This window comes from Athalia rosae, chromosome 3, assembly GCF_917208135.1.
Source record: "Athalia rosae chromosome 3, iyAthRosa1.1, whole genome shotgun sequence".
NCBI lineage: Eukaryota > Metazoa > Arthropoda > Insecta > Hymenoptera > Athaliidae > Athalia > Athalia rosae.
The window spans coordinates 17,508,768-17,520,853 of NC_064028.1; the positions used below are offsets into that span (position 1 = coordinate 17,508,768).

The 12,086-nt window shown below is 34.3% G+C and overlaps 1 protein-coding gene across 10 annotated transcripts in view; it reads left to right on the forward strand.

Annotated features, from left to right (window-relative positions):
• Positions 1 to 12,086, forward strand: part of LOC105690654 (RNA-binding protein Musashi homolog Rbp6) — a 468,805-nt gene that overhangs the window by 442,215 nt on the left and 14,504 nt on the right. For all 10 annotated transcript variants that reach the window (XM_048652726.1, XM_025747124.2, XM_025747123.2 and 7 more), the window contains 2 exons: positions 105 to 137; positions 615 to 698. In XM_048652726.1, the coding sequence (XP_048508683.1) occupies positions 105 to 137; positions 615 to 698 (117 nt within the window). The remainder of the gene's footprint in view (positions 1 to 104; positions 138 to 614; positions 699 to 12,086) is intronic.

Genomic DNA, 12,086 nt, shown 5'->3' on the forward strand with positions numbered 1-12,086 from the left:
ATCTACTAACACGTAAAAAGAGAGAAAAAAAAAAAAAAAGAAATGTAAAACTTATACGGGAATTATGGTTGAAACATTATTAATTTGCTTGTTTTTTCTTGTAGATTTTATGTGGTCCCTGGGAGGATTACCCGACGGTGAGTTTACTTAACTACTTTAATTATTATATTTATAAGTTGAACGTGCGCACGACAAAGCTCGCGTTAGGAGAGAGGGAGAGCTGTACATATAAGACTCATAACATCCCATCATGCGTGTGATTATCTTCAGTAATGCTTCGGACGCGTCGAACGGTCCGGATTATCAGGCGTCATCAAATTTATCTATCAAATTATCGCACGAACTTTCCGGTTGTGCATGAGAACGACGCAAACGTCGATGGCACGCACATCCTTGTTAAAGTGATAAAAATAAAAACGTAAAAACTTCCTTCGTCATTCACTTCAGAATAAAATGCTCTTGAGGGGTCGCATGGTTTCGATTCTCCGCAGAGCCTCAGAGAAATTCGTGTACATTAATTTTCGAAAGACCAATATTTTCGTTGGTGCTTTTTTTTTCAAGTTTTGATGCTGCGAATTTTATGTGAATAATTATTTTCTCAACATTGTTCACAGGATTCCCAGCGGCGGCGTATGCGGCGTACGCAGCGGGGCGCAGCTACTCAGGGTACCCTAGTTTCGGCCTCCCCTACCCAACAGGTAACCACCTTAACCACCTTAACCTTAACGCAGCCCACGTGGCACCCTTAAGCCTGAATTTAAATCACATACACGCGAACTTGAACCCACCACCCCCAACTCCTCATCACAATCCGGCCCCCGCCCCCGCAACCGCTACGGCAACGGCACTCTTTTATCATCCCAATTTGGAACTCTACAACGCCATGCCTCTGTGAACTAATACGCGCTCATCATCTGTAACCCGCACCCTGCGTCCATCAGCTATTCCTCGTCTCTCTTGACTCTTCACCCAATAAATTGTGCAACAATCGCCTATTCATACCCCCGATATCCACCCTTCTTCTATACTTTTACATGTGTATAATTATACATAGAATCTCCCTCTACCACACCCATCTTCAATTCTTTATCTTCTTCTTCACTTCGTTGCTTTCTTCGTCCTTCGATTTGTTGCCCTCGTCTGTTTAGGTGTCCGATGAAAAGCAAAAAAAAAACTGAAAAATTACCAAAGTTTATGATATTGAAATTACCTCTGCGCGTGTGTGTCTAATTTTTTGCGTCTAACTAAAAAAAAAAAAGACAAAAAATATGAAATAAAATAAACACCGACAAAAAATTTTACCGATACTTTTTATGGACCGTATGTGTATGTCATGTACCGAATGACGTAATTAACATCTTGATATTTCGGTGACCGCTTACGTAATATCGATTTATATATTGTATACACACATATGAAACGAGGCACACGTCCCACCAATGCACACGCACACATGCAGACTGAGTATATCACATAATATCATATATAATACATATACTATAAAGAGAGATAGAGAGAGAGTTGTGTATACCTATAAATCCGTTGCTCATTGATTGGTTGTTGACTTCTTACGACCCGGTAATACAAACGGCAGTACTTACAACAATATCGCAATTGTCTGCAAATATCGTTAACAACTGCGCTGCGTATCATAAAAAATATATTTATTGTACAGAAGTTATTCTTTCATCGATAATAATTACCACAATGGATTTCCACAATTACATTCCACACAAAACGTACTGCAATCCGCGGTCAACGCGAGCTTTTCACGAAAATTACTCATATTATGCGTCGAACGCAAAAAGAGAAAATAAAAAACAAAAAACGAAACTGTCAAAGAAAAAATTACCCTCGCCACGTACTTCGGATAAGAAACTGTGCCAATTAATTTCGCACATCACAAGTTCGTTTGATATCTCCCATATAATGGCAGGACTTGTAACGATCTCACATTGTCCGCACACGTCGTTGAAACAAAAAAAGGAGAAGAGCGAAAGAAATTTTTAAGGTAAAAAAGAGAAAATCAGGGACGAGAAACGTAATAAGGCGCACCTGATGCGCATTTACTTTAAAATTATGGCTGCAGGGTACGAAGGTACATACATACTTGAATATTATTCCTCTATCGTGTGCTATACATTGAATTTAAAAAACGGAAAAAATAACGAAATAATGTTGATAGGTATGTTATAGGTAAACGTTATTAACCGAATCGAGTACGTATATGTATATTTGTATTCACAAATTATTAAGATAATAGGTAATTACACCGAAATACCGTGCGAATGGAAGGGCAAAAAAAAAAGCAAAAAATTAAAAATATTGGAAAAAAACAAAACTTGTACAGAAAATTTGTCAGAACAATAATGATGATGATAATAATTTAACGCTAAAAATAACGATTATGATAAATGGGATGAAATGGGAAAAAAATTTTTGAACGAAAGATACACAAAAATAATGAGTAAATTAACACACGACCATGATATATTATTGATTGGGAAATTAAAAAAAAAGACAAATAATTACGAAATTGAAGATAATTATCATTGTATTGTCGTATAAAATGAAGTGTTTGATAAATAAATTGAATATTAAACAATTACTTCTATATTATATGTTATATATACTGCTCTGGTACGTAAAATATAAGTTCGTGCAACATTCGATGAATTTTGTGAGAAGTGATCGAATGAAAATGTGAAAAGAATGCGAACATACAAACAACAAATTGATTTATGGTTTCTATAAAATGTTGAAAGTGTGCGTTAAATGAGAATTATATTAAACCTATGATATAATTATTACCTGAATATACATACATATATGAAAAAAAAAGAAAATAAATTAATGATTTACCGATTTTCATATAAGTTTTTTTTTTTTTTGTTGTTCACTTATCCATGTGTGCACTTTCAATTAATTTAATTTAATTTTTTTTTCTTGTTCAAGTTTTTCATTCGCGTTTTATCAAAGTATTGCGCGAGTATAACGATAATAATAATTGTCATCATTATTATTATTGGGATCGTGGTCATTGTAATTATTATTACTTTTACGAATACCGTTATTATGATTATCATCATTGCGTAGCTCGTTAATTAACCGCGGGTTTGTTTCGCGATTTCTTGAACGTTGGAGAATTAAAACTCACGAAAAACTGCAAAGGAAAAACGTAAGAAAACATGAGAATAATTGACGCTAAGCCACGGTCTCAAGTACCTCCTTGCATTTACTTCATTGTCCCCCGGAACCACCTCACCGCGCAGCTATGTACCATATACATTTATATTCACATACATATGTATTACCGTAGATTCTTACAGCAAGGTTGGCGAGAAACGTTTCATTCTCGTAGAGAAAGCACAAAAATAAAAAAAAAAAGAAAGAAAAAATTTCAAGTCACGAATTTTTCTATATGAAATATACACGTACAAATATAGGTGTACACACCCGACACACATAAATGCAGGTACATACCTATAGATATACAAAATATGTTGCGACGAGTTCGTTTGTGGAAATTAACCCGCGAGAAAAAGGAAAGAAAAAAAATTATGCATTCAAAAAAAGAGAGGGTAAAAATCGAGTACCTAATTCCATAATCTTGCCGCACTGAATGGTTTTACGGTAAAATCGACCACATCGACGCGGACGCTTGAATATGAATTGTTTCCGAATACACGCTCGATTATTTACGGGGTTAATTAAATCGTAGCGCCGCGGATATTTGTTGAATATCGCGTTTTTTTTCTCCTCTTCTTCAGAGTTAAAATAAAGTTTGAATCGGCGAAAGAAATGAGGCGAGAAATTTAATTTTCCCGTTTATAACACACGTGCGCGTAAACCTTCATTATAAATTAATTCTCGGGTCATCGCCCCCTAAATTGAATAGTTCTCCCGTGCGTTATACACGCCTCTACCCATCAAATAAGCTCCGCATAATAATCCACCAATTTTTATTATTAATAATTTTATTTTCCTTTACGTTTTACAACCGAACACACAATGACGTTCGCACGATCTCAGTTAACTCTCCTCGTTGTTTCTCATCCGTTGCAGTGAAAAAATCATTTGTCAATAACAAAAACGTCACACTACCCTCGATCGCGGTCAGTGTCAATAAAATTAATCAATTAGCCCACTAACATGTTATTATTATTATTATTATTGTTATTATTACTATTATTACGTGTACATCGACGGATATGTCATGTGAATTGCACACACTGATGAGTGACGTTTTATAACATATCATGTTACTAAAACTTAAAATAACACCAACTTTGGAATGTAAAAGAACACTAGAAGAAAATGATATTTGTATGCAATAACATAGATGGTTAACATGTGTTGTAACATAATGAGTATCAATTACTTGATAACGAAAGACAAAAAAATACAAAAGGCATGCGCTATACCGACGACGTAAAATACCAGATAAAACTGCATCTTGTATCATATATTTTATCGTATATAACATCGAATACTTACATTACTATAACCGATAAGTGCGAAACTTTGACGTCTAAGAAAAAATACGTAAGAGATTCCGGAAATGAGGGACGAGGGTGGGGAGGGGAGGGGTGCGTCGAGCATCCGCGTTTCTTGCGACAAACACGTTGTTACCCTCGATACTTGAATCGAGGCTGAAAGAACTTATAAATAATGCACAATGTTTTTCGGACGTTGAATCGTCGTTGCTGCAGTACACGTATACCAACCTACATGTCTAGTTATGTAATACATGTATTTAGATATATTACATCCCAAACATTTCCCCACAGCTGCTTTCCACCGCGTCCTATACCGGCATTTATAATACATTTAAATAATTTTACATTTTTATCAAAGTTCACGAGGCATGGTCGCGCGCGTAGGTATTCACGTAAAGAATATAAGTGTAGGAGAGGAGATAAAAGAATACGAAATAACTGTAAAAAGAGGAGGAGAATGAAAGAGAATCTCCTTTCTTTGCCGATCATCGGTTCCGATACAACCCAATGACGTATTCTGAACGAGACGTTCGACATCTGAATAAATTTTCTTCCATTTCTTTCTTTTCGAATACATATACATCTGTACCTAAATATCGCTCTTTTTTTGCAATGTCCGAAAAGCATTTCTGTACATGTACCTTATTTTCACATCTTCATACGGCGTACAGGTATATTCACGAAAAATGATGAATATGTGATTAATAAAAATAAGAATGATTCATATCTTTGGATTTTTGGACGTATTTTATGTACAGCGTATATATACATATTTATATAAATACGTATACGTATAAATAAATATATACCTGTGTACATGAATTCATTCGTTCAATCGCGTTTTGTAAATATCATGGAAATTTATTTCGAAAGCTTTTTTTTCATTTGTAAAATATAAAAATGAACGTACATAACGCACCCCCCTCGTGTACACTTGAATATTTTTTTTTTTCAAATAATCACTCGACTGTGTTGTAAAATCTGATAAAACGTACGATGATAATCAACAACATGAATTCAAAAAAAAAGGAAGATATAAAAACTGAAAAATTCGAATCCAGAGGAAACTCAGTAGAGTTGAAAAGTGCACCGCGTATGAGAATGAAAATCAGGATCTTCTCAACGCCAATCTTAAGAGTAGGGTGTCGATAAATTTCTTGTAAAAATTTGTAATTTCTTTGTTTGCGAAAATTTTTTTTTTTTTTTTTCACCCTACACACAACACACACGACGATGCGGATATTTTCGAAAGTCGGACGATAACGGGTGACAACGGAAATGGAAAAATCGGTGTACGTCGACTATTGTATAGCTATGTAACGGGGATGGGAAGTAAAAAATTGTCGCGACAATTCCAATACATACGTTTACAAATGATACAAAATGCAGTTATCTGGTATAATTACACTCGGTATAGGGTACGGTGGATGCCCGTTCGCCCTACCCGGGATTTCCGGGTTCATACCTGTACACCCGACTCCACCCTCCGCGAGTGGCACGTACGTACGTACATATCTGTATGCGAATACGTAGTTATATAAGTGTACGTATGTTGACCCGGAGAACCGTAGTGGGGTGTAGAAGGTTATCGCGGGCTTCCCGGGGTCGAGCTGTATAGCTGACGTAGCCCTTAGTGCCAGTAGCTTTGAAAATAGGGACTTAGGGAGTTGGTGGTACTTTCAGGTGCCTTGGGACTACCGCCACTCACTTCACTTACTTCCGGAGAACCGACGCTACACACCTACTCCCCGGAATACAGAATCATTCCCGAACAATGAATCGAATTTACAAAATATACATACCTATGCTATATGAGAATAAAGAAAATACGTACAAAAAGCGATAATCGCTAGAGAGAAAGAGAAATTCACACCCAACGCACGGAAAATTATCGTCGTTATATACATATAGTCGTGCAACGGTGCTACCCCCAAAATTGATGGAATTGAAAATATGTAGTTTCAACCAAGAGAAAATCTCATACACCGTAATTGATTACATGGATACCTTTTCAAATACACCTGACGAAATTTATCTATTTATTCATTCGTTCATTCGTTTATTCATTCAAGCGATTTGTTTAAAACTATATGCACAACATAGACGTGCATACAGGTCATCCTGTATAAAAGGTGGAATTTTCTTTCTCGCGACATCTGCACCGATCAAATCTGTAGAACAGAAATTTTTCATTCTTATAAAATACAGGGAGTAAATCGACACGTGGAATGCAAAAAAAAAAAAATGAAACTTGAAAGGTTTTTTCCAAAATGATATGAAAACAACGGTAATAATAACAATAACAATAATAATAATTCTCGATTCACTGTGATACGAAAATCGTATGTTATTCGGATCGATTTGAAAACGAAAGTCAGTAAGGCTGATCAGATAACTATATCTCTATATGGCAATACTCGATTCGAGAACTAAATGGCACTATTTAAAAAATTGGAAAGAAATTTGAGCTGAGCAAATGGTGAAATCTTCAGTTTATCCGACGCATCGCTTCTGGAACATGTAATGAAAATTGTAGTTACTCGCTGTACGGTTACCGATTACCGCAGTGTAGCATATGAACACGCGGATATAGGTGAATAAATATGTATGCATAGGTATAACGTTTTATGTGGCATTACTTGATGATTGATAATAATGATCGCAATTGTTGTATTCACGGTTCGTTTTATTATCCAAAACTTCTAACGATCATTCGATGTCGATCGTTACGTCAGATTACATTATGTCACTTATACATGCGCACCTATGTATGCAAATATACATGGAAACGGTAATTTCAAAAGTCATTGAATAGCTAACACTCAAACCGATTGAATACGGTGTTTCTGTTTCATTTGATTTAACGTTCATTCATCGTATCATTTAATTACATATTTATATAGCTTATTGTTTATCGGATTATTGTTCACGGCACAATTCATACATGGTTTGATAGTTTTATCTTATTCTTCCTATGATTTTATCACCGATCACGCAGAGTTAATTATGTACATAAAGGAGATGAAAAAAAAATTGGAAAAAATTGATAGTTAAATAAAAAAAAGAAGAAAAAAAAAACACTGTAAATATTGTTCGAGTGAATAATTAATACTTTAATTTAAGAATATCTTTAAAATAATCGATTTGAACAAAAAGATTGTACGATATTTACACATACTATATATTATATACACGCGACGTATGTACGTAATATAGAATTAATTAATGAACAAACACAGAAAAAAATTGAAAAATAAAACAGGATAAGTGTAAAATTAAAGTTAAATGAAAAAATAAATAAAAAAAAAACTAATAATGAAATTGGGGATAAACAAATAGATAAATATGATAAAAACTTGAATAATTATGATATGTATGATATATGGATAAGATAAAACGACACGTACACGAATATAAATAGGTATGAATCTTTCTTATAATTGTTCGAATATTTTAGAATATGAATACAGCTTGCACATGGAATTTAATTTTTTTTGCCACAGAGCTTGGGAGAAATTTTTTAATTAAATAAATAGAATAACGTGAAAGGGAATTTGATGTACAGGGAAATTCGAGGTAAAATTGTTATTTCGGAAAACGAAATTTCATTTCTGCGGGGCTTCTCGATGCACATGATAAATATACATAATTGTACGTGTATTATACATTAATGCGAAGTTTTATAAAGCTAGAATATTGTAATAGTTAAATGAATAATCATCGCGATGATAATTGTGTAAGAAGAGTATAATATAACGTGTATTGTATGTGTACATTGATCGATGAAACTCGCGCTTATGATACCTAGTTAATTTGGCAAGGGAGAAACAATAGCTGATAGAACACGTGTGAGCAGGATCTGCAGTTCTATCGTTTCTTGAGTCAGTAAGGGAATATTTCAGAAAAGTGAATAAAAAAAAGAAAGAAAAAGTTCACAATACGTAAAAAAATGTTGTTATTCGAATTGACGATTATTACATGTAAATAACTGTATGAGTTATACAATCTTCTACTTCTACGCATACAATTCTCACATGGTTTCGAATTTGATTTATGAAAAACCTTATCACATCAGTGGTAGTAAAACAAAAAAATGTTCACAGACGCATGGCTGGCAAACTCGGTGGTCCTTCGTCCGGCAAAACGTCGTCTGCCTCTACCCCCATTCCATTAGACGCCGAAATGTAGAATGCACGTGATTCATTTCGACCTATTACGGTACGAAATGAACCACGAATTAAAATAAACAATTATCAAATCCCAGAGAATAAAAAAAAAAAAAAAAAAAAAAACATTCAATGAGCGAAACGAATTGATATTAAATCATAGCAGCAAAAAACGAAATAATGCGAACAGAAAATCTACCTGTGGTGTCTCATAAGTAGTCTCACGACAATATCATGTTAATGAAATCCTCGATGAAATCGACGCCATGGTACGATTGTCATACTCTGGAATCCGGGCAATTAATTGTATGTATAATATAAAAAATTGTCCAATATGTTATTTACGAATATAATTACGATAAATTTGAACAAATCACACGTCCAGACGTACGTCCGAAATTTATAGGATTGCCCGGTGCAGGCTGGTGAGGCTCAAAAATTTCACACACATACCCGCGATCTGCAATCTCATTCGTTTTTATACGCAAAAATTTCGAAAAAATTGCCTTATCGAAAGTATCGATATATGTACGGTATGAAAAAAAAAACGAAAAAAAACGTTGTCGATTTTCAAAATTCGATAATTATTTTCCAATGTGAATTCAGCGAGCTCTGATAATCTTTTTTTTTCTGCCTCCCACCCTCCGAAGCCATTATAATAATTGAATATTTTCGCAAAAATATATGTACGCCAAAAGTTTTCGCGGTACGTTATACGTACGATATATATTTATTGTTTTCCATTATTTTATTTTCACATGCGCGTGTGACGTATCCGCTCTCGTTTCGACTTTTCCCCGCGTTTTTCCACCCCCTGTTTTTCCGGGAAAGAGGATTCGACAATTTTTCGCATCGCGCAGAGGAGGTACATAAACTACAACAATTTATACGTAGCAACGATATACATATACGTGCGCTACACACGTACAGGTTTACGTACGACGGAAATAAAGAACGGTTGAAGGGTGAAAATTTTGAATCGGGTTGTGTCCACCTCTGAATAATTACCGAGAGGTTTAACTCGAGGTTTAACTTCACGATCCTCTCGCAGCGGGTAATAGTTTATTTATTTTATTCAAGAAACGTAAGTCTTGGCTTAAACCACCCCTAATTCCGCTAACTAAAACATAACACCGCACTGGTATATACATGTATTTACATTAGATTTATTTACTCCGGTTCCCAGTAGATTCTAACTCGTCCCGTTCTATAGAAATCCTGGAGATTGTCGCGATAGGTTTTCCCATCAACGACTGGAAGATACAATTAACTGAAAAATTGAGAAATTCTTAGGAATTCGATTGCGGATACGTTCGCCGCAAAGTGAAGTTGTAACATTACACACCCTCGTACCGGGGCCAACAACGAATGATTAAATCTCTATACGTTTGCTGATTCGGTAGAAAGCTGCCCCTTAGCCTGCAAGCCTTAAAATTTGACGAAGTAACGATTATTTCTAGACGTATCCAAAATTATAACTATTGTACTTGCTAAGATCGGTGTAGAGAAAGAGCGCAGCAATTCACCGGGCCGAAGTTCAGTTAAATTCATAATTGGAAAAAACAATGAGAGGAATTAGGTGGATGATGAAAATTTTCTAATTACAAAAACAAAAAATGGACGCGATTTCGAACGCATCCCAATTAACATCGACGATCTGAATAATCTGCAGTAGTGAGTAAAAACAACGTTGTAATATCACATGTGACATGACTCGCGGAGGTGTACCGATAATCAAGATAAACCAAAAAAAGAAAAATGAAAAAGAAAAATCGATTCTCAAAATAGCATAATAATTAATCTTTCAACTAAACATTCTCTATATAGTTGTTGAACGTAGTTGAACGTAGTGTGTTCTATATGTAATCTAAGCTACTACTATACTACAGACCTTAATCGAATCTTTTAGCGTAGGTGATAGGTGTAATAATATTATCATTAGGCGTTTGAGCAGGGCCAACTGCGTCAGACCAATTTTCCAGTTTCCTTAATTTTCTATCGACCGTCGCCGCGTCGGTGATAATGCGCGTTACAAATTACATGGAGCTAACTACACTTGGAATTGTTTGTTATAAGACAGTTGAATGAATATGAAGTAATTAGACCGATGACAATAAATTTCTAGTAATTTTCGAAAGGGAGAAACAAAAAAACAAAGATTTTTTTCAAATGCATCGAGCCAATCATTATTACCGAAAATAAATGGGAAGGAAGTTGTGCAGTTGGTCCGTTATCTTCCGCATCGAAAAAAATGATAACAATGGTATTCATTGACGTAGAGTATTTTAGGGCCTCCGCCAGATTAGATAATTGTAACTGAAAAACATGAGAACGAAAGAAAACTCGAGGAAAAAAAATAGTAATAATATCTATGTATAAATAAATCGCATATACACTATACATTACAGTTGCCACATTCAGAAAAAAAGAGAGAGAATGAGAGAAAAAAAAAACCGCCCATCGCCATTGCAAGAAGTGCTTTTTTTCCGTGACTAAATGTTATAAATATATATATCTACATAGGTACATTATATGTACATATATGTATATAACATACAATCACATTATTGCATAAATAAAATAAATATCAAGTTCAAAATCGTTCACAAAAGCTGTGATCAGATTTCACGAAGTATAAGTTCAATTATTGGTAATTTATTTATTACGTACTTGAGATAAAGAACGAAAAAAGTTATATGTATAAAAATATCAAATTAAAAAAAATAAATAAATGAATTGCGAGAGGAAGAACACTAATCAAATATTATTATAATTATATTAAATTGATCGATAAATAATAAAGAACAGAAGAGTCATTGTGGGAAGAGAAAGAAAAAATAATAAAATAACGATACTAATAATAATAATTATTATAATAATTATAACTGAATACGATCGAAGGAGAGAATAATAATTTTTACTTATTTACACGTATAATTAATTATTTATGAAAAGCAAAAAAAAAATAAAAATAAAAAAAAAAAAATACTAACGAAAAGAAAAAAAGAGAAAAAAAAAAAAACTATCTGTCCTGAGCTTACATTTGTTATTACACGATGCTTAACGATATCTATTATAATATTTTTATGCACCTCTATAGATCGTTCGCGTTAACATTCACTCGCATATTATACGTTCATATAATTGATATGTAATGTTTGTTGAATATCTAGTCATAACACACAATTCATCAATTGAAAAACAGAAAATAATATCACGTTCTAATTACTGTAATACTCTTAGCTACATACACTCGTAAATCGTACACCTATACCGTGTGATTCTGGTGAAACGGGTCGCGATCAACGCGTGCGTCAAAATATTCGAATTTCTCGTCCAACGAACGAGCCCGAGCTGTGCCGGAGTCAGTAAGCCACAGGCGTAGACGTCTTGTTGTGATCAACAGCCCTCAAGGTGACAC